We start from the raw sequence: 22,312 nt of genomic DNA on the forward strand, positions 1-22,312 counted from the left end.
TTCCCCTCCTCCTCCTCCTCCTCCTCCTGAAGCCTTTCACCTCCTGCGGCATCGGCTCCGCTGGCCACCGGACCCCCACTACCACCACCACCTCCCCCAACCTGCCCATGTCCTCCTACTCCAACCCCTCATCCCCCGAGTTCTCCTTCCCGGCTCCCGGCCCCTCACTCATCCGCTCCCAGTCCTTCCCGGCCTCCTTTGCCAGCGGCCGCTGGGGCTCCATGGGCGACTCCCCGGTGCACACCATCCAGGCGGGCCTGCAGGACACTGAGTGGGGCATCCCCACATCTCTGGACGGGCTCCTGGGCACGGTGTTCATCTGCCACGAGGCCCTGCAGCAGATGCAGACCAGAAGTCTGCACGCTGCAGGTGAAAGGATTCGGCACGCTGCTCAGTTTTATTATTCCAATGCCACAGATTTAGCCAGGAAAGCAAAAACTGAATGTTGTGCTGGCCGCTGAGAGAAATGGGCTTCCCACACTGAATGATGAGTGACAAAAAGAAGAGTGACAAACATCTTTAGCTGCGTTTCCATCACCCCGAGAATAAAAACTGGTGATGGAAAGCCAGCTCAACTTGGAAAAACCTCTCAAATCTGGCTGAACGGTTTTGATGCTCTCATGAGGTGGTTTTTCACACGTAATAACGCAAAAGTCATGGAAACACTTTTTTCACATTTACGCGTCAGCTGACGTGACGTACGGGGTCACGAGACCAGTTCACTTCAAGTCAAAATGGCGCATTATGATTGGACGGAGGAGGAGACACAATATTTTTTTCCAAGTGATCAAAGAGAAAAATGTAACAACCATTCTGGACAGCAAACAAATGTGCGCGAGTCTTATGAATAATGTAATACTGCAAAGATACTCATTGTATGACTCATTCTAGTAATCAGTGTGCTTACTTCTTGATAGCCCTGTCTATGTTTCATTAATGATCAGCAAGCCAGATGCCAGTGCTTGTTTGTTTTCTATTTAAAAAGTGGCTGCAGGGTTTTTCTGCGCTCTCACTAACACCTCGTCTGAAGATTTGCAGCTGTTGACGGGAGGCCTAACGAGGACTCACGCTGCTCTCTGCTCTCCACCACAGGCCCCAATCACGTGCCCTTATTCAAAGCAGACGGCGAGCTATCTGATCTCAACAACAGGCTGCTGCTGTACTACACTCCACAGGTCGCAACCTGAACCCCAGGATGAAATGGCACATCTGAGCACCGCGGTTTGAGCTGGCTGCAGGTTAACAACGGGTCCCTATCTGTTCTGCAGGCCTTCAAGAGCCAGATATGTCTTGACCTGTCACCCAACCACCACTATGACGGCAGGCTCACCGGCCACAGGGTTGAGAATTGGGACATCAAGGTATTTGGGCGTGTTTGAGCTTTTTTTTTTTTGGTGACCCATTTGTTATGGCTTTGCAGAAAAAAACCAACTGAGAAGTGAAACATCAGTCAGGACATGCTTGCATGTTTGGTATGAATGTCATACTGAGCAGTGGATTGATTCTTCTTTGTGCTGCCTGGTTGAATAGTCAGTGTTTTAATTCCCTTTTTTGTCTCATCTCTGCAACTTAATCAAAGTGCACAAAGTGGTTCTCCTTTTCATATGATATGTCAGCTTCTGCATTCACACCACAACAGGCACCTTTGAATGCCACTTTCAGTTTGACCAATGACTCTTGTTGCCTCAGTCTCAGTGTCTGGCGTAGCTTCTCTGGCCTTCTTCCAACCTGTGCTCCAGTGTGACCTTCACCTCGTCCTTGCAGGACGTGGTCAACGTGGTGGGGGGCATTGGGGTCTTGCTGCCCCTGCTTGAGCAGATGTGTGAGGCTGAACCTGTTCTCAACGGGGGTCAGGAGATCTCAGACCTGCTGGGACCAGAGCTCACCTCCTCCAGAGGCCCTGCTGCCATGCTGCTGCCCCTCAACAAGTCATCTGGTGAGGACAGGCTTAGCAGCTTGCACGTTTAATGGACTTTTTCGGGCTTCGTCGGAGCGGCTGCATTTACACCGCTTTAGCCACGTTGATGCCATTTCCCCAAATGTTTGAGCCGCGTTCAGACTCTGACTCAGCCTCTGTGTTTTTTAGTGGAAATGAATCAGAGTTTTCGTGCGGCGCGTGATGCAATGATAGACAGGAAGTGCCATAGTGTTAGAGAAAAGCCACATTACACATATATGGTTTTGCAACTGCCAGAAATTTAGTAAAATATTGCAAAATCAGACCTTGTAGATGAAATGTCAGAAGCGCCATTTGCATATTTTATAACGTCTGCTTGCAGGACGGATGCAGCCCAGCACACAGTCTCAATAGGACCAGACCACAGTCGCCTACATTAACAGAACAAAGTAGATAGATAGATAGATAGATAGATAGATGTATTTATTGAGCCCAAATTGGGAAACTACACTGTTGCAGCACTTAAAAAAAACAGGACAAAAAATAAACTACACAGTAGTTACAAAAACACTCAAATCAATCCATGTACAGCTAACAGCCAAAGCAGATGTGCAAAGTTCAATTGCTCATTGCAGTTCAATTGAAATGAGAAGGAAAATACCCGACATGGGACAAATGACTTATTGCAAGACATAATAATGTCAGAGAGTCGTTTTTAAAGCTGTGGAGAGCAGAGAAATCTAACTGTCTTTCCTTTGACAGAGGGCAGACTGGAAAGAAACAGCATCGCCGCCTTCCTGCTGTTGGTGAAAAACCTGATTCGTCGTCACCCCATCAACCAGGACGGCCTGCTGCAGTGCCACGGGCCGAGCGTCATCGGAGCCATGCTGGCCAAAGTGAGCGACCCACGCTGCACGTTTTGCGGGAAGAGCCGATTAGCATCGGAAAAGTGAAATACTTGACCTTTATCTTCTGTGGTGCCACTGTGTCAGGGTTGTGTAATGAATGGCGGTGGTGTTGCTGAAACAGCAGAGTTTCTCTCAGACTGTTGCTGTCACATGTTCACGTAGGAGGAACGGGGCAGAGTTGGACCACACTGTGCGTTTTTTACGCCACAGAGCAAAGAGGGAGGGCAGCTTTGAACGCGTCACGGAAAGATGTCATTGCATCTGATCTTCAACTTATCAGGCAGAAAAGCTGCAGCGTCATGTCTCCTGATCTCACTTCTTCATGTGTGACTGTCTGAAAGGTTTTAGTCAGCCAAGCACAGAGGGTGTGGATCCAGAGGCAGGAGGAGTCATTCTGTAAAACTGCAGATGCAGATGCAGATGCAGATGCAGATGCGTTCTTCAGCCGTACTTCAGTGTTGGGCTGCTGATGGACATTTTCGTTGGAGGGAAGGGAAGCAACGCTGGGCTCTGAAGCGGCTCGCTGCTCGGCAGGATGTGTTGAAATATGTGACGTTAAGGTGGAGCATCCTGAAAGGAAACTATGTCCACACAGTCACATCAGGGTTGCCAGGTTTGGCCAGTAGCTGAGGGGGAAGAGGGAAGAGGAGGGGAAAGACACGCTCTCCTCGTGTGTGTCTGTGTGTGTGTTCTTGGAATTGTAGCAAACAGTATCATACCATTGAAATAAGTCATAGATTCCTCATCACAAGTGTGGCCTAAAATAGAGCGTGGCACAGATACACACAAAACAAGTGGAGCACCAGAAGGCGTGACGTGACTGTGGTCGTCCTCTGGCTGCAGGTTCCCGGCAGCATGATGGACATGAACGTCCTGATGGCGTGTCAGAGGCTGCTGGATCAGGTCCTGGCTGAGGGCAACAGCGCCCTGCTGCAGCAGCTCTACCAGTACCTGCTCTTCGACTTCCGCATCTGGACCAGAAGCCATTTCGCCGTTTGCCTGGGTGAGACACCAAGTAGCGCACTGACAGCCCCGGCTCAGTAACACCTGAGCACATCTGTAAGCCTGTGAGGAAGCTGCTGTCTGTGCGTCTCAAAGCACCAAGACAGAATCAAGCTCCGAGTGTGTGACTACAGCTGCACTTCGGCGCCCTCATCAGTTGTGAATTAATGCACTTCTTTTGTCCAACCTTTTTTCATATTTTTGGCTTGACATTTCCAAATGTCAGGCTGAAGGGAAGATGACTAATATGCTTTCTGTTTGTTTTTTTTCTTTCCAAAAGCCCACGTGCAGTACCTGTCATCTGTGATACACAAAAGCAAGCAGCGTATGAAGAGGAAGTACGGCGTGCAGTACGTCCTGGACACCATCCGCACGTACTACGGGTAAATCTGGCAGTTTCGCCCTGCACACTGACGTCTATCTCTGATCTCACGTCGTTAGAGCTGAAATCTATCCTGGTGTACCTGTGTGGGTTTTTCTTATCTGCGTTCCACTCTTCTCTACCTTCTGCCTGGACGTGCGGCTGTGTCTGTGGCTCCAGTGTGGAGAAGGACGGCAGCCCCCTGAGCGATGAGAAGCAGACCATCCAGACGTCGCTGTTTGCTCTGCTCAAAGACTTCCTCAAGTCTCCCAGCCCCGAGGAGCTGCACTGTGTCCTCGCCTACATCCTGAGTGTAGGGGAGGAGAGGCAGGTAACGTCCTCCTTATCTCCTGACCTTCTTTTTTCTGCCGTCGTGCATCCATCTCTCTGTGGTCTTTCCAAAGACTCCTTGTTCATCATCTTTTTTGGCAGCCTTTAAAAAACACTCCCTCCCTGCTGCATATTTCTCTCTCTCTCTCTCTCTCTCTCTCTCTCTCTCACTCTCACTCTCACTCTCTCTCTCTCTCTCTCTCACTCTCTCTCTCTCTCTCTCTCTCTCTCTCTCACTCTCTCTCTCTCTCTCGGGCCTCTCCCAGGTGGCCAAGGCCCTGGACGTCCTGTACGAGCTGCTGAGGAGCAGCCCGCCTCGCGAGCAGGTGCAGACGTTGCTGCTGGACTGGGGGGCGGAGCAGCTCTACAGCCTGCTGCTCACGCCCAGCTTTGGGGACAAGGTCCGGGAGAGAGTCTTCAGGGTGAGGACCACCAGCGGGAGCCTCGGTTGTTCGTTCGGCTCGACGCCACGCGCAAACTTTGACTATTTTTATTTTCTTTATCTGGGCAGATTTTGTACAAGCTTCTGAAAAGCGAGCGAGTCTCCGAGCGCAACAAGCAACGCGTCAAGCTGAAGGAGTTTGGTTACCTCGCCTTGGTGTGTTTTCTTGAGGACATCCCCGTCACCATGGTGACCGTGCAGTGCCTCTATGGTCAGGTCCTTGCTACAGGTACTGTCGACCCCCCCCCAGACATTAGACTGTTGGAAGTGCTCGGATTTGTTCACAACAACATTAAAGTCAAGTTTCAAGTTAAAAGAATATATTAAGAGGACAGATAATGATCTGTCTCTTCAGGGAATCCAAATTAAACAATCTCCCAGGGTCTGTTTGTTTGTCTTTCAGTCATCAGTAATAATTGTTATCAGTAATATCTTTTAAAAATGCAAGAAATCAACCAAAGAAAATAACAGCTGCTCTCCCTGGTCTCAGATTCCAGCCCCAACCTCAGAGACCTGCTGGCCGTGGCTGGTCTGTCCCATCGAGCCGAGCTCAGCGTCCGCCTGGACGTCTGTCGCAAGGTGAGCGTCCATATTAATGAAACCCTGTGTGTGGCATGATGGCTGCTGTGTCTTCATTCATTTATTAGCACTAAATTAGCTCTAAATTGCACTGTGTTTTTTTGTTTTTTAATGTTGGTCAGGTCTCTCTTGCAAAAGAGGTCTTGACCTCCACAGGGTTTTTATCTGGTTAAACAAATGTTAATTTAAAAAAGAAAAAGAAAAAAATAAACAATGGACACCATTAAAACTTACACCTGTGGTTCTCAGAACCCATCTTTTTTTCCTTGTAATGAAGCCGTGACCCAAATTTATTTCACAGCACTCAAATTTATTCCGGAAAAATGTCTAGTAAATAAGTTATTGGAATTATTGAATTGAATTGTGTGTTCTGCAAAATAATTGGCCAACATTTTCTCTATAGATATACACTACCAGTCAAAAGTTTGGACACATACTTCTGATTGATTGGTTTTTCTTTCATCTTCATGACTATTGACATTGTCGATTGTCACTCAAGGCATCAAAACTAGGAACGAACACGTATGGAATAAGTATGAAACAAAAAAGTGTAAAATAACGCAAACAAGTTGATGATCTAGAATAGCCACCCTTATATAAAATATATACATAACATCACATCACATATTTAGGTATTGAACTTTTTTTTTCTTTTGCCACATTAATCCACATGTCTTGATCATATGTCTTCAGTGTGTGTCTACAGTGTAGAAAGTAGTCAAGATAAAGAAGAAACAGGTGTGTCCAAACTTTTGCCTGGTAGTCTTTATATATTTAAAAAAAAAAAAAGGGAAACGAAGCCGCGACCCAATCCAAACAGCTCGGTGACCTACACTTGGGTCACGACCCACCCGTTGAGAAACGCCATCTTATGAACCAAAGTCAACTAAAACCTGGGCCGCCTCCCCTCCCCCGCAGCTCTTCCACCTGATCCACTCCAGTGACGACCAGGCCAAGCAGCTGGCCAAGCAGCTGGCCCGGCAGGCCGGCTGGCAGGACGTGCTCACCAAGCTCTACGTCAAGGAGTCGTACGAGTCGCACGCGGCCAGCGTGGCGGGCTCCAGCGCCCACAGCTCCCTGGAGCCCGCCTACCGCCCGCCGCTGCAGCGCGGCTCGTCGCTGCTCATCGAGGACGCCGCCGACATGTTCCTCAGCTACCGCGCCTCGCAGGACATGGACGACGAGGACGAGGAGGAGAGCGGCGGGCATCGGGACGCCCTGGAGGGCTTCTCCGACTTCTCGCGCTCGCCCCCCGGTGGCGACCCGCTCAAACACTTTGCCGGCGCCCTGGACTTCAAGCCCTTCGATTCGCTGGAGCAGGGCAGCCACTCGTCCTCCGCCTCCAACGCCGTGGACGCCGCCTCGCCCCGCGCCACCGACGACGAAGGCCGAGAGTACCACCCCGTGTCCCCCTTCGGCACGTCGCCCTTCGACATGGAGCTGGGGGGCGCGGCGGAGACGGGCGCTCACACCCCGGCGGGCAGCCTGGCCAACACGCCGTCGCCCCTGGAGCACTTCAAGCCCTTCTCGCCGCTGCGGCCCAGGAAGAGCTCCAGCCTGTCCAACGTGCTGGACGACGGCAGCTGTGGGACGGACCCTCCCACCGGAGACACCATCTCCAACACCTCCAACCCGCAGGTACTCCCTCCATCGCCCCTCCCCCGCCCTTCCTCGCCGCTGACACAGTCCCACCTCACTCACCCTTCACCCTCGGTTTTGCAGCAGACTCCGGAGGAGGAGCTGTGCAACCTGCTGACCAACATCATTTTCTCGGTGCTGTGGAGCCGCAGCGGGCTGGAGGGGGCCGAGGACGTGGTGTGGAGGGAGAGGGGGCAGGTCTTCTCCGTCCTCACCAAGCTGGGCTCCTCCTGCCAGCTGGTGCGGCCTCCCGACGACATCAAGCGCAGGTCAGTGACACAGGACGTGCGCATTCCTGCCGTGCGGTGGTTTTCAGTAACGGATGGATAGAATTATTATTATTTTATTATTTATTTGCACATAATGTTGAAAAAAGAAAGCATTCACTATAAAATTAACAAGATTAGATAGAAAATGTGCAGGAGAGGTTTGAAGCCCAAAGGCTTATCAAAAAACCTCCCCTATTCAAAACGTCAACAAATTCACACAAGAAAGAAAATAAAATGAAAATAAAATTAAGACAAATTATTGAGACAAAGTACAACAGATGGCAGACAAAATCAACAAAATCAGAATCAGATGTTGGACAATGTACGGACAAAGAAAAAATCCAACGACAATGAGAAAAGAACATTATTTCTACATTAAAGTTGATTAATTAAAAGGATAGAAGATGGATAGATTGCCTTTATTTATCCCAGCAGCATGTACAGTGCAAAAGAAGAATAAAAATTCCATTAATTAAATATAAATAAAATAAGATATTTGTAGAATATAAAAAAAAAGAAAACAAATCTTTGCATCTATCATCTTTATGGACATTTACATTTACAAATAATTGTAAATAAATAAGTTTTTCATTTCACCTGTAGTGAAGTGTTGTGGTTTAGTTATACAGCCTAGTGGGTGCAGGCCAAAATGACCAGCGGTAGCAGTGAGGGTGCAGCAGTCTGGAGCTGCTGGAGCTGCTGGAGCTGCTCAGCCTCTCTCCAGTGCGGTGCAGCAGGTGGGAGGTTTCCAGCCTGATGGATGTCAGTTTGACGTGCTCACTGCTGTTGCTTTGTGCGACAGCCTGCTGGAGATGATGCTGGAGTCGTCGCTGTCGGACCTGAGGGAGGCCCAGGGTGTGGTTCTGCCGTTCTGCCCCAGCCTGGTCCGACTGCTCAGGCTGCTGCAGGACTTCCTGTTTGCCGAGGGCACAGACAACCACGCGCTGTGGAGCGAGAAGGTACGTCATGGTACATCGCGACACGCTGGCCGGCCACGTGCCGTTTGGAGAGGGACTGAAGAAGAATGACGACGCAAAGCTCACCTGCGCTCACAGCGAGATCGCTGAGATCTCAAAGGCTGCAAGTCCGGCTCGACCGTCTTCAAAAGCTCCTGTAGAAAGAGTTTTCACTCTGCCCTGGAATCGCATTGAATTTGATAACAGTCACTGCTAACTGCCTGAGAAGGAGATAAACAGGAAGTACCTGCTGGTCCAGCTGCAAGCCTGGTGACCATGGTGGCTGCTGTTGCTCGCAACTGGTTTCATCACACGTGGATGACATTTTTTCACTTTCAGAAGTATAAATAATACCTCCTAAAACAATATTTGGTCGCAAAAGTTTGACCCTAAGAAGTACTGGTCCATGAAAATATGAGAGAAAAAAGTTTGCTTGGTGTTTGCATTCCCTTAATAAATACTTTGAGCTCTTGATCAGATGGATGACTGATAAGGACTTGAAGGATTTAGCAAGCGTTCCAGTGGAAGGTCAAGATAATCCTCCTGATATGTTTACATGGAGCCCTGTTTGAAATATAATTTATTTCTCCCGTTCAAACCTTTATGGATCTCAACCTCTCAACAAAATAACAACAACAATTCTCTTTGCATTAACGTAAAGTGGCAGCATGCATGTTGATCACCGAAGTAGAACCATCTGAGGCGTCTTTAAAACTGTCCGTTCCCTCAGTGAGTGAATGAATGAACTCTGTGTTTGGCCACATTAATGCAATCACTATGGCTTTTTATTTGATGAGCGGGCCCAACTGAAGTGAAAAGGCACCTGCCTGGCCAGTAGGGTGTGGCAGTTGGCAGTTGCTGGTGGGCGGAGTGTCCCGCTGGCTTTCAGGAGGCACCTGACTCGCCTCCTACCTGCCCTGCAGGTCAAGCTCTGTTTGATGCACTCAATGGTTTTATAGCCGCCGTCGCCTTCAGTGACTGCGAGGTGTGACAACAGGTCGAGGCTTTCTGCCAGTCGTCGCCTTTGTTTGTTGACGGCTGCTTTTGTTTGTTTTTGTGTTCTACTGCAGATCTTCGAGGGGGTGGTGAACCTGCTGGACAAGTTGAAGGCCTGGCACAGCACGCCGGGCAGCCCTGGGAACACCGAGCTCAAGGAAATGGCCCAGATCGGCCTGCGCATCATCATGGGATACATCCGGCAGCAGCGCTCGCCGGTCAGCCGCACCACACACTCGCAAAAACAAAGCAGCAGAAAGCTGCGCCGCTAAGTGTGAAGCAGTCTTTGGTTGAAGCGATAACGACGCTCAGATAAGCGGTTGGGAAATACCAAGCCTTCTATGGTCCTCTGCTTCCCAAAGGCATAGCAGTCATTCCTCGGAGGGAGTGCTGAGCGCCGAAAGGGCAGCTCCTCGCAGAGTGACGGCCGCTCGCTCGCCTGCTCGCTCACTCGCTCGCTGCACCCAGTGCACCGTCAATGACCTTTCAATTGCACGGCGCCGCCTCTGGTTGTGGTCGTTAATGCAGCGTCCCTCCAAGCCTTTAGTAGCTGCGTTTGTTCTGCGAGTCCATTCAATTGATTGGATTGCAACGTCACTACCGCAGGTCACGGCTGCTGCCAGACTGGAGTGAGTCCACAGACTGGAGTGAGACGCACAACTCTGCTTTTAGTCTTCTTTCAAACTTGGCCGCACGTAAAAGGCTTCTGTGTTTCACATTAAAGTTACCATAAGCCTCTTTTAATGGCATTTGTATGTCATTTTTTTATACTTTAATTGTGACCAGTTTGAGGATTAGAAACACTTTAGGCAAGATCGTACAAGCACCCCTTATTTTTACCACTTCTACTACTAGACTTTTGGACACAGCCTATGAATTTAATGTGTTTTCTTTCATTCTCATGACTATTGACATTACAGTTCCTCACTGAAGGCATCAAAACTACGTATGAGCACACATGGAATTATGTAGGAAACAATAAATGTGTCAAATAACTCAAAGACGTTTTATATTTCAATTCTTCAAAATAGACACGTTTCATAAAAAGCATATTTAGAGTTATTGAAGGTGTTTTTCTTTGCTGCATGATTATATATATCTTGCTCATATATTTGATGTCTTCAGTATCTGCAGTGGAGAAAGTTGGAAAGATAAAACAAACTGGTGGTGTACATAGATACGTTGATTCGCATTGTGTGTCTAAAATGTAGCATCACTGTTATACTATAGTATTATAATACAATACATAATTCATAATATAATACCGTTGATCCAATTTTGCTGACAAAACATTCATTATGTAACTCTGTAGTTTCACTTCAGTCAAGTACTTCCTTTAATAGTTGTGGCCTGAATCATGGTAACTTACTCCACTTTCATATCCCACAGCTGGTTGACCATCACTTCTTTAAAAACTCTACACAGAGATTGAGCTGCTTTCAGCTGCACATCCTGAGCTCTTTGATGTCTCCCTCCACCGCCCGGGTCCAGGTATTCGAGATGGCCTATCTGAAGCTGCACAGCCTCCTCCAGACCGTGCTGTGTCTGAGCTGGGAGGAGGTGTGCTTCCTGCTGGGGCAGCTGGGCGCCCACCTGTGGCCGGAAGGTGTCATGGACGAGAGCGGCTGTGGCCAGGCGGAAGCTTTCCCCCACTTGGTGCCCATCGTGCGCACGCTGCTGGACCAGCACGCCGACCCGGTCACCCTGCAGGGGCTGCTGCCCAACCTGCCCGTCACCAACGGCAGCACCACCTTCGCCGAGGACCTGAAGGCCTTCTGCAGCACCGTGGAGTGGCAGGGCTTCTACCAGAAGGAGGTGTGTCTTTGAAAACAATGTTTGGTCACTAAAGTTTGACCCCAAGAAGTCAAACTAGTCCATGTAAATATGAGAGAAAAAAGTTTGCTTGGTCGCCTTCCGTGTTTGCCTGCCTTTCACAAATGCTTCATATGAGCTCTTGATCAGATGGATGACTGATAAGGACTTGAAGGATTTAGCAAACGTTCCAGTGGAAGGTCAAGATAATCCTCCTAATAAGTTTACATGGAGCCCTGTTTGAAATATAATTTCCTTCTCCAGTTCAAACCTTTATGGATCTCAACCTTTCAACAAAATAACAACAGCAACTCTCTTTGCATTAACGTAAAGTGGCTTTATTCATGTTGATTACCGAAGTAAAATCATCTGAGGCGTCTTTAAAACTGGCCGTTCCCTCAGTGAGTGAATGAATGAACTCTGTGTTTGGCCACATTAATGCAATCACTGTGGCTTTTTATTTGATGAGTGGGCCCAACTGAAGTGTTTGCAGTGCCACAGTGAAAAAGGCACATGCCTGGCCAGCAGGGTGTGTCCCTGAAGAAAGAGATCTGCTTTTCCTCTTCCGTTCTTTTTTTTTTTGTTAAATTGTATCTTTATTTGGAACAGACAGGAACATTGCAGAAGGTCATACAGATAAAAGTCCTTCCATTTTTTTTTTTTTTTTGCTCAAGTCCTGGTATCCTGCAAACTTAAGCAGTTACCAGTTGGATGTATTGGATACTCAGTTGTAGAGAACTTTGATACAACTTAAATTATGAGTGAGTCAAACAGCTCACAAGAACAGAAGAACAAACAAGGAAGAACCTGAGGGTCACCTGCTGTCGCTACTGCAAAAGACATACATAATAATATACAGAAATTAAAGCAGTAAATGAAAAGTAGTACCAGTAAGATCATAAAAAAGCTGCTCTCATGGGAGTTGTAAATAAAATCCTTTTGTTCCAGATTTGGTCAAATTTGTCATGTTGGGTTCTTAGTTGGAAGGTGAATTTTTCACAAAATCTAATCTGTATTCAACAAAACAAAGCAAAAACTATAACACAGGTCTGAAAGAGTTGGGTTCAGAATAGAAAGCCCACTCGACTCCCCCGGCCCATTTTGTGGCGGCTTTCACCGTATTTCCAAGTGGAGATGAATGTGTCGGCTGGAGCCCAGAGATGTAGATGGTTTATGAACAGATGCCAGGACCGCTAACCACCAGGCCAGAGGGAGGATATATCACGGCCCCCGTGTGACAGCCCGCAGCCGTAAATCTGCTTTGTTTGGATTCCTTTGCGTAGGCCGAGCCAGCTATACATTAGCCGACGTGGCATAACTTTGGCTGGCTCGAAAGTTTGTGTGGCTTCCCTTTTTTTGATGTTCAGAAACACTGGAGCGGCCCACACTGGCCGCAGATACTGAGGGCTTTCGTCATTTCAGATAGCCATTGTTTGCAGAAAGCTTGTTCCGCTGGAGATATTGGAGGTGGCTCAGTATCAGGGAGCTTGTTGGAAAAAAGGAAATTCCTGAACTTTACTTTATACTGGGAAACAACCATCATAACGTGTTCTTCCTTCAGCTATACATGTTTAGCTGGGTGGCTGAATGGTTTTCATGTTTGAAGGCATGACAGACAGTCAAAACATTGTCCCAATGTCCCAAAACTATCTGTCTGTGCAGATATAACAAACAAAAGATGAAAATTATCTATTTTTCTTAAGTCTAGGCTCCTATTGACAGGCTAGAGACACAATATTGCTAGAAAATATATACATTATATACAATTTTTTTTTTAATAAGATTTAGGACTTTACACATTTGGATTTCTTGTCTGCATCTTTGCACATTTTTCCATGTTATACATGTGAGCCCTAGTCGTGACCGCTGGTTCTTGAACTTCCACTCCAAGGTTCTGCCCACCATGCAGCAGTACGAGCTGGACACGTTTGGAAGGAGCCATGACGTCATGTCCAATTTCTGGAATTCGTGCTTTGACGATCTGATGAGCACGGCCTTCAAGCGGGACAAAGACCGATCAGACAGCAAGTCCAAGTTTCAGGTTGGGAACATTTTTCCCGGCCTCAGCCTGCGTCCCTTTACAGAGCATTTTAAAACTTGGGTTGCAACTAATCCGACCCGTGTCACGTGTTGGTGTGCAAACAGGAAACAGTGGTGGATCCTTATCTGAAGAGAGTGAGAAGTGAGAACAGCAGGTACCTGACTGGGCAGAAGCAGAGCTCCAGCCAGCAGGGGGTGGTGTTGAAGCACTGGAAGGCTCTCCGCAGGCTCCTGACCAGCGAGAGGGGAGCCTGGGCCAATCGGTGAGAGAAATCCCACTAGCTTGGATTTGATTTATTCCGCTCATGTTGCTGACTTGGCTTCTGCTCTCTGCACCAGGGTTCAGCCAGAGGTGAAGCTGAAGCTCTCCGGCGCCGAGACCTACTCAAAGATGCGTCTCAAGCTCGTGCCCAACTACAACCACGACTCTCACAGCGAAGCCAGCGCCCAGAGGGACAACATGGGTGTGTGACTGTCTATCACGTGATTTACATTAACCATCTTTTGCAACGTATACACTACCAGTATATCCCATATATATATTCCAGCTATTCGAGATCATCTAAAATATCAAACTTGTTTGATCAGTTTTGATGCCTTGGGTGACAATGTAAATAGTCATGAAAATGAAAGAAAACCCATTCCATGAGAAGTATGTGACTGGGAGTGTATATACAGTATGCTGCAGTAAAGATGCCTCTGTCTTTCTTTTCAGGTGCTGACAGCCCTCGTAGCTCTGAGACAATCCCGCTGGCCGTTGCCAAGGAGGCCAAGGTCAATGACATGGAGGAGGATCAGCTGGGCGAAGAGGACGTCATCTTTCTGGACGACAAGTGAGTCTACGCTTGAGGGTGCGACTTTACGTGCTGCAAGATACACAAAAAGCCTCAACTTGCTTCCTGCGCCGCCAGGGTGGAGGCGGAGGACGAGAGCCAGAAAGAGAAGCTGGTTCTGTCCGAAGAGTGCGAGCTCATCACCATCGTGGCCGTGGTTCCGGGCCGGCTGGAAGTCACCACGCACCATATCTACTTCTACGATGGCAGCAGCGAGAAAGAGGAGACCGAGGAAGGTGAAGTGGTTTCAGATTGCGAGCGGTGCTTTGGACTTTTCCACAGCGCTGGAAGGGCCCCTGCTGAAATCTGATTCATCTGTGTCCCCAGGAATTGGGTTCGACTTCAAGAGGCCTCTGTCTCAGCTGAGAGAAGTGCATCTGAGGCGCTACAACCTGCGGCGCTCTGCCCTGGAGCTCTTCTTCATAGACCAGGCTCATTACTTCATCAACTTCAGAAAGAAGGTGGCTGCTCCCTTCAAATGGGGCTCCTCCTTTTTAATCCCAAAGTCAACGAGTTGCTTTTGAAGTCACAAAGTGCACTCGCTTGCTCGCCTGAACGGATTTGCATGTTGCCTGCTCTCCCCAGGAGCGGAACAAAGTGTACTCCAGGATCCTGGGTCTGCGGCCTCCAAACCTCTTCTACTTTGGCTCCCGTTCCCCCCAAGAGCTCCTGAAGGCATCGGGGCTTACGCAGGTTTGTGGCCAATTGCTGAGTCACCTCGTTTGGCACCGGCTTCATTTGTGAGGGATCAATGTGCTCTGCCTGTGTTTGTACAGAAATGGGTTTGCAGAGAGGTCTCCAACTTTGAGTATCTGATGCAACTGAACACCATCGCTGGACGAACTTACAACGACCTGTCTCAGTATCCCGTGGTAAGTCCCCGTCTTTGGGCCTCGGAAATGCGATTTCTGATCCTTCAATCCTGGCAGACGTGACCGTTTGGTTGAACCGTTCCTCCGCAGTTTCCCTGGATCCTCTGCGACTACACCTCTCCCGTTCTGGACCTGGACGACCCGTCGGTTTTCAGAGATCTGTCCAAACCCATCGGCGTGGTCAACCCGCGCAACGCACAGAACGTCAAAGAAAAGTAAGACTTTCTGTGAAGCCTGTCTTTGAATTACTGTGGCATGATGCTGAAATGGAGAGTTGACTTGACATGTATAATTGACTCACAAGCTAACCACCACCATGTCTGCAGAAGATCTTCTTCTTTTTTCGCAAAATAAAAGCAATATTTCTAAAAATTTGGACCAAGTACAATTGCAATTTGCAGGTGTTTCCATTGAATGGTGTGAAGCGCATAAGCCGTAATTCTCGTCAAATTGTGTGTCCTGCAAAATAAATGCCCAAACTTTTCTCTCTCTCTCTCTCTCTATATATATATATATATATATATATATATATATATGTATATATATTTTAAAATCACTTAAAAAACAAAAAAACAAAAAAGGGAAACTGCCCTCAAAGTCGGGCCCAAGCAAAACAGCTTTGGCTTGACCCACCTGTTGAGCAACGTGAGCTAAACCATCCAGAACCAGCCTCATGGTTTTAAATCAATAATCATTTTTTTCTTGTTCTTTTTCTCACCAGGTATGAGAGCTTCGAGGACCCGACGGGCAGCGTGGACAAATTCCACTACGGCACACACTACTCCAACGCAGCAGGGGTCATGCACTACATGATCCGCATGGAGCCGTTCACCACCCTGCACATCCAGCTGCAGAGCGGCAGGTGGGACCGCCGAGCGCCGCTCGCAACCTTCTGACCTCGTGACCTCTGGCGCTAACGTGTGCTGGTGGTTGTAGGTTCGACTGTGCAGACAGACAGTTCCACTCGGTGGCGGCGGCCTGGCAGGCTCGCATGGAGAGCCCCGCCGACGTCAAGGAGCTCATCCCAGAGTTCTTCTACTTCCCGGAATTCCTGGACAACATGAACGGTGAGGAAGGAAAGCGGCCGACGGTTTGGAAGAAGAATCTGCTCTGTTTGTTTTGCGATCTGGAGCGCACAGCCAACGGCTAGTCGATTAAAGGGCACGTGGCTTCTCTAGGTTTCGACCTGGGGCGTCTGCAGATCTCTCAGGACCAAGTGACAGATGTTCTGCTGCCTCGCTGGGCCACATCCAGAGAGGACTTCATCAGGAAGCACCGCAAGGCCCTGGTGGGTACATGGAGGCCACACTGAGCCACTGTTGATGGAATTCAGAGATCTGGTATATCGTTAAACATAGCAAAGTTAAATCAAATTCACCCCCAGTCAGTTTGCAAAGATTCTTCTGTTCTCAAAAAAACAAGAATCGTTGAAGGGAGGTCTGTGTATTCAAGATACCAAAGGCCAAAAAAGAGATTAAAGGAAGATCCAAAACTGTGGTTGGGGTTTCGTTCTGGAATAATATTGAGTTAAGAGAGTCTAAAACATTTCTGTTTTTTTCAGACGGGTGGTCTGTAAAGTGATTTTTGAGAGCTACAAGATTTGAAGACTTTTGAAGACTTGTTAAAGATTTTATTTGTTCTGTCATTTCTTCCTTTATCTGAAGCAGTTAGTCTCTCAGTATCATGTCATTTTGTCTTTGTTTTCCATTTGTATTTATAAAATTGCCAAAGAGTAGCTTGGTCCGTCATAGGAGGGGCTTAAACAAGCCTCTGCCTGTGCCTCTGCAGTCTCCTCTTCAGTTTTGGATGACAGTTAACAATGTGAACGCGTGTTTTATTTATTGTTTGTGTGACTGAATAAAATTAAAGCTCAACTCAAGTCAAATATTAAGAGTTTAAAGTGACCAGGAGTTGTCGTCTTGAACTCCAGGAGAGTGAACACGTGTCCAGTCACCTCCACGAGTGGATCGATCTGATCTTTGGTTGCAAGCAGAGAGGCGAAGAGGCCATCAACGCTCTGAATGTCTTCTACTATTGCACTTATGAGGGTAAGAAAGAGAAGTCTTTGTCCTCCTCCCAGTGCAGCTCATGAGTCTTTGCGCACCAACAGCTGTGTCTGTTCCTGTTGCCGTCTGCAGGCGCCGTCGACCTGGACGCCATCGCCAACGAGACGGAGCGCAAAGCCCTGGAAGGCATCATCAGCAACTTCGGACAGACGCCCTGCCAGCTGCTGAAGGTCACTCCCAGACAGCCTGCCGTCCTCCTTCAGGAGCCGCAGTAGATAGTGAACAGCCGTCTGAAATTCTGTGCTTTGCATCCAGGAACCTCATCCTCCTCGTATGTCGGCTGAAAACGCCACGAGGCGGCAGGCCCGCCTGGACACCGTGCCCCTCAACATCTTTGAGCAGCTGGCCAAGCTCAGGCCTTTTGTGGAGGTGAGGCTGTGATCTGTGTTGTCACCTGTTGCTGTAGTTTTCCATTTAGAAAGCACAATTATCGAACCATCAATCCAACCTAAGCCTGGTACTGTGTACAGTAATACCTACTGCACATTTGTTTTTCTTTCTTGGATTCACCCTCAAATCTCCAGAAAATGACACCGTTAGCCCTCTGTTTAAAGCCTCCAGACAAAAACAAACAAAGTTTCAAAGTCCGATCCCTTGTCGGACTTTCCAAGTGTTTGGAAAAGGAGAGAAACAAGGCTGCTGTCATTGAGCCGGGAGAGCTACCAGTAGCCTTTGTGACATCACAAAGGGCTGATTCCCAGAGTTTCCTTGTTTTAACCATGGATGTATTATAAGTACTGGATACCAGACTGGCAATATGGCAGCGTGACGAGTTTTCCCAGTGGTCACTCGAGGTGCTGAGTTTTTTATTAAACTTTTTGGGACTTTCTGCACTGGGGGGTGTGGTTTCAGCTCACACTTCCTGAAACGCGAGGGAGCACAGAAGTCAAGGATGAAGGATTTCCTCATTTCTGACAGAAGACACTAATGTGGGGCCTTTGACGGCGTCACATGTTAATAACTCAATTGTTTTATTGTTGGTGGAAAACTATCGGTGCGGGTTATTAAGTGCACTAAACTGAACTGCCCCCGGGGGCAGTGGGGTAAAACTTTACTGTTGCTGTTTATTGATTTAACACAGCAGTGTGTTTGGGCGTCAGGTGGTGTGTGATGGCCTTCCTCTGGTCCAGGCTGTGGTACCAAAGAACCAGACCCGCTCCTTCATCATCCAGGGCTCAGATATTCTGGTCAGAACCGCACAAGATTGAAATAAAACAACTGGATCAATTCAAACAGGAGGGTTGAGCTTGGTTTTCTTCTCTGCAGGTGACTGTGAGTTCAAACGGGCTGATCGGGACTCACAGCTGGCTGCCGTATGACAAAAGCATCGCCAACTACTTCACCTTCACCAAGGACCCCTCAGTGACCAATCCCAAGTGAGTTCCACTCGTACACTCGTCTCATGCAACGCCCTGATTTCAAAAATAAAATAACATTCCAAGTGGTGTCATACTTGGCGCAGCTGTGGTGAAGACGGCCAGATGGCGCTCTGCTCTCCTCAGAGGAGCCAGAGTTCGGACCGACCGCACGTGTGACTTTTCTCCTTCCATTCGTCTACGACGTGTTTTTCTTTCCTGAGGAGGAAGAAGTATGAGAAGCGGCGTCATCGTCGACTCCAGAGATGCTTTACAACTTTGCTGACTGTTGAATGGAGGCCTGACATCAGTCCAGAACATCTGTCTGGCTGTCTCACTGCCTGCCGAGCTTCTAAGTTTCATGAGATAAAATTCGGTTCAGTGGATCTTGCTTTCAACGGGCCTTGAGTGTGTGTCGCATAAACACCAGACAAACAGACAACGGACCCATTTTGCAGTTTTTAATCTGCAGGCCGCTGACAGTTTCATAGGCCGCTGATGATCTAAATCCTGCCGTTTGATCTCTCCGCAGGACGCAGCGGTTCCTGAGCGGCCCCTTCTCTCCCGGGGTGGAGGTGGGCGCCGAGGTGCTGGTGGTGTCCAACGACGGGCGGCTGCTGTTCAGCGGGGGCCACTGGGACTGCAGCCTGCGGGTCACCCAGCTGGCCAAGGGCAAGCTGGTGGGCCGGATCTGCCGCCACATCGGTGCGTGTGGCGCCGCCGCCGCCTTCCAGCTCTGCTGCCACTCCTCACTTGAAAGGTTTTCTCATCTTTTTCTCATCTTTTTGAATCTTCTGTCCTTTGCAGACGTGGTCACCTGCCTGGCTCTGGATCTGTGTGGCATCTACCTCATCTCTGGCTCCAGGGACACCTCCTGCATCGTGTGGCAGGTCGTGCAGCAGGTGAATTTTTCAGCTGTTCCGTCTCTGCACCAGCCCGTTTGTATGAAAGAGGATTAGTGTCACGAGAAGAGAAAAAAGTATGACAGGGAGGAGATTTTTTATTTAAATTGTCATTTCGAGTTTTAAGTTGAAAATTGGTCATTAAAGACAAAATTTAGTGGTAGTGTTGTGAATCCAGTGGATGGTGGATTAACCCAGTGACCCACAATTAAAAGTGAACTGGCAAAAACGGAAGGACTCCACTAGACTTGCCTGCAGAGCCTTTCGACTTTATTCTCGACATGTTGACTCACTGCATGTTGACATTAATTGCTAAATTTTCCCCTCTTCTTCTGGCCCTATTCCTCTCCTCTCTATTTGTTTGTGTTCTTCTTTCATAATTGTTATGATCATTATTTTGAGGCGCACGATTCCCAGATGACCTCCAGGCATTTTCTGTCCCCTCCAGGGCGGCTTCTCCATCGGCCTGTCTCCACGGCCGGTGCAGGTTCTCAGCGGACACGACCAGGAGGTCACCTGTGTGGCCATCAGCACCGAATTGGACATGGCCGTCTCAGGGTCAAAGGTCAGTTCAGGTTCACTAAGCATTGCTGTGTGTGGAGCCTCTTGGATATCTCTTCGGTTTTCCCCCAAACTTCACTCTTCCTTACGACTTGTTCTCAAGTGGTTATTTGAGGCTGTAAAAATAGAGAAAAGAAAACAACTAAACTCCCTCATGAGTCCAGAGCAGCAGTGTGACTCCACCTTCTTGTTCCTGGTTCAAAGGACGGGACTGTGATCGTGCACACCATTCGCCGAGGACAGTTCCTGCGCTCGCTGCGGCCCCCCGGCGACAGCAGCGTTCCCGCCCACATCTCCCAGCTGCAGGTGGGCATGGAGGGTCACATGGTGGTGCAGACCTCGCTGGAGGAGCGCTCCCACAGAGAGGTGCGGTCGCCAACGCAGAAACACACACTGTCGACGCACCGTCCTGCACCTTCTCTCAACAAAAGTGTGCCCCCCCCCCCCGCAGGCCAAATACTCCATCCATGTTTACTCGGTGAACGGCTGCCTGCTGTCGTCCTTCACCTCCAGCGAGCAGGTGACGGCTCTCCACCTGGTGTCTGAGTACATCATCCTGGGCACCTTGCAGGGCAGCCTGCACATCCGCGACTTACACAGGTGCGCAAGAATAGTTGTTGTCTTTGCAAACGGTGATGTTCTCACCACTTCAGCGCTCGTGTACTTGTATACTTTTGTACTGTGCTGTGATACATGCTGCGTATGGACTGTAATTCAGTTCTAGCTCTGCTTTAGCGTGAGACTCTTCCTTATTCTAGTCTTCCCTATTTTATTTATTGCATCCCCCAGAAGTGAGAAGTCTGGTGCTGGAATGTGTGAATTTCCCCAATGTGAAGAAAGTATCTAGAATAGAACAGATTGTCTTTGTTTATTCCACATTTGGAAAATTTACATTATTACAGCAACCTGTAGTGCAATAGAGAAAATAATTATATGAATTAAAAAGAAATGAAGAAATAAAATAAACTATCTCTAGAGTAAGAAAGGAAGAACAGAAGAAAATAACACAGTTTACATCTGCATGGACAGTTCTATTATTGTGTTATTTACATTGCATTGAAACATCTGTCTAATCTGATCCAATGTAAAGCCTCTAACGCCGCCCTCCGTTCTAACGCTGCTCTCTGTGGACAGTCTGGACGCTCTGGTGGCGCCGCTGGCCCTGAAGGTCCCGGTGAGGAGTGTGTCCGTCACAAAGGAGTGCAGCCACATCCTGGTGGGGCTGGAGGATGGGAAGTTGATTGTGGTGGGGGCAGGGAAGCCCGAAGAGGTGAGAAGTCGTGGAGGGTAGGGGGTGGGGAGTAGAGGGTGGGGAGTGTGTGTGTGTGTGTGTGTGTGTGTGTGTGTGTGTGTGTGTGTGTGTGTGTGTGTGTGTGTGTGTGTGTGTGTGTGTGTGTGTGTGTGTGTGTGTGTGGTGGGGGGGGTGGCAATGAGTGTTTGCGACGTGAGGAAGTGGGCTGGCGCTGCGCCGTGTTTGTATGCATGCATGCGTGCGTGCGTGCTGGGACCTTGATGCTAAGGAGCTGTTTTTCACATGATAATGAAGCTTCTGCTCCCCTCCACCACCACCACCCCCCCTCCCCTCCCCCACCCCCACCTCCATCTCCAGGTCCGCTCGGGACAGTTCCCCCGCCGCCTGTGGGGCTCCACTCGCCGCATCTCCCAGGTGTCGTCGGGCGAAACCGAATACAATCCCAGTGAGAAGTGAGGCGGCCGAGGACGGAGGGACGACGAGCTCCATGAGCTCCATGAGCTCCAGACCTTCAAGGAGGACGGAGCTCCTCAACACCTCCAGCTTCCTTCCACCTGCCGATCCCTCCCAGAGGGGAACTTACACACTGAGCACTTTCACTCTTCTTAAACCTTTCCATATTTGATGGCCTGTTTCATTCACGGCTCCGCACTGTTTTTCTTTGTCGTTTTTTTTTTTTTTATTTTAAATCAGCATCATTCCAAAGAGCTGCGGCGGCGGCGTGGGGAAAGATCTCCCTCTTTTTGGGGTTGTGAACTCAACTGTTGTTGAACTGTCACGTTTCAGCGAGTGTGACTGATGCACGTCCAGCCTCAGATATAGAGCGTCGTAATGCTGTGACCCCCCCCCCCCCTTCCCCCAGACCCCTGTGTGTGCATGGCTTGTGTCTCTGCAGAGGATCGGCTGTGATTGATCCCTGCGCTGTTGAATGTCCCACAGCCATTGTTTGGCAATGGCGCCTTCTTTTCTTGCTTTTCCTTTTTTTTTTTTTTTTTTTTTAAAGTCCTGGAAACTTGAAATCATATCCTGACTGTAGATGTTTCTCTGGAGATTTCCACACTGCAATACAAGGTAGAGACCACCAGAGGGTCGACCCGGCCGGGGATTGGTCTCAGAGTGGATGACATGTGGATGACACATGCACCACAATGCCACATTGTGCAACTCCTGCATTCCTTCAGGCGGAACTGTTACAGCTGAAGCAAAGACTGGCTTTAATGGTCAAGGATGAAGAGAAGAAG

At 48.7% G+C, this 22,312-nt stretch overlaps 1 protein-coding gene across 3 annotated transcripts in view; it reads left to right on the top strand.

Moving 5' to 3' along the window:
• nbeal2 (neurobeachin-like 2) overlaps positions 1 to 22,053 on the top strand; it is a 38,637-nt gene extending 16,584 nt beyond the window's left edge. For all 3 annotated transcript variants that reach the window (XM_076027948.1, XM_076027964.1, XM_076027957.1), the window contains 40 exons: positions 33 to 369; positions 1,093 to 1,175; positions 1,269 to 1,361; positions 1,765 to 1,936; positions 2,660 to 2,793; positions 3,649 to 3,808; positions 4,088 to 4,190; positions 4,349 to 4,499; positions 4,765 to 4,920; positions 5,010 to 5,169; positions 5,431 to 5,519; positions 6,438 to 7,157; positions 7,242 to 7,426; positions 8,229 to 8,385; positions 9,453 to 9,596; positions 10,870 to 11,193; positions 13,082 to 13,231; positions 13,336 to 13,493; positions 13,570 to 13,694; positions 13,946 to 14,063; positions 14,142 to 14,299; positions 14,391 to 14,524; positions 14,649 to 14,756; positions 14,840 to 14,935; positions 15,026 to 15,150; positions 15,657 to 15,797; positions 15,872 to 16,002; positions 16,114 to 16,223; positions 16,866 to 16,983; positions 17,074 to 17,171; positions 17,257 to 17,370; positions 18,102 to 18,188; positions 18,268 to 18,377; positions 18,889 to 19,061; positions 19,164 to 19,258; positions 19,707 to 19,823; positions 20,024 to 20,185; positions 20,271 to 20,419; positions 20,954 to 21,089; positions 21,429 to 22,053. In XM_076027948.1, coding sequence (XP_075884063.1) covers positions 33 to 369; positions 1,093 to 1,175; positions 1,269 to 1,361; positions 1,765 to 1,936; positions 2,660 to 2,793; positions 3,649 to 3,808; positions 4,088 to 4,190; positions 4,349 to 4,499; positions 4,765 to 4,920; positions 5,010 to 5,169; positions 5,431 to 5,519; positions 6,438 to 7,157; positions 7,242 to 7,426; positions 8,229 to 8,385; positions 9,453 to 9,596; positions 10,870 to 11,193; positions 13,082 to 13,231; positions 13,336 to 13,493; positions 13,570 to 13,694; positions 13,946 to 14,063; positions 14,142 to 14,299; positions 14,391 to 14,524; positions 14,649 to 14,756; positions 14,840 to 14,935; positions 15,026 to 15,150; positions 15,657 to 15,797; positions 15,872 to 16,002; positions 16,114 to 16,223; positions 16,866 to 16,983; positions 17,074 to 17,171; positions 17,257 to 17,370; positions 18,102 to 18,188; positions 18,268 to 18,377; positions 18,889 to 19,061; positions 19,164 to 19,258; positions 19,707 to 19,823; positions 20,024 to 20,185; positions 20,271 to 20,419; positions 20,954 to 21,089; positions 21,429 to 21,527 — 6,180 coding nt within the window. In that variant the 3' untranslated portion in view covers positions 21,528 to 22,053. The remainder of the gene's footprint in view (positions 1 to 32; positions 370 to 1,092; positions 1,176 to 1,268; positions 1,362 to 1,764; positions 1,937 to 2,659; positions 2,794 to 3,648; positions 3,809 to 4,087; positions 4,191 to 4,348; positions 4,500 to 4,764; positions 4,921 to 5,009; positions 5,170 to 5,430; positions 5,520 to 6,437; positions 7,158 to 7,241; positions 7,427 to 8,228; positions 8,386 to 9,452; positions 9,597 to 10,869; positions 11,194 to 13,081; positions 13,232 to 13,335; positions 13,494 to 13,569; positions 13,695 to 13,945; positions 14,064 to 14,141; positions 14,300 to 14,390; positions 14,525 to 14,648; positions 14,757 to 14,839; positions 14,936 to 15,025; positions 15,151 to 15,656; positions 15,798 to 15,871; positions 16,003 to 16,113; positions 16,224 to 16,865; positions 16,984 to 17,073; positions 17,172 to 17,256; positions 17,371 to 18,101; positions 18,189 to 18,267; positions 18,378 to 18,888; positions 19,062 to 19,163; positions 19,259 to 19,706; positions 19,824 to 20,023; positions 20,186 to 20,270; positions 20,420 to 20,953; positions 21,090 to 21,428) is intronic.
• Positions 22,054 to 22,312: the final 259 nt, after the last annotated feature.

The sequence above is a fragment of the Nelusetta ayraudi genome, unplaced genomic scaffold (assembly GCF_046127955.1).
Source record: "Nelusetta ayraudi isolate G7.1 ecotype Tasmania unplaced genomic scaffold, CSIRO-AGI_Nayr_v1 ptg000003l, whole genome shotgun sequence".
NCBI lineage: Eukaryota > Metazoa > Chordata > Actinopteri > Tetraodontiformes > Monacanthidae > Nelusetta > Nelusetta ayraudi.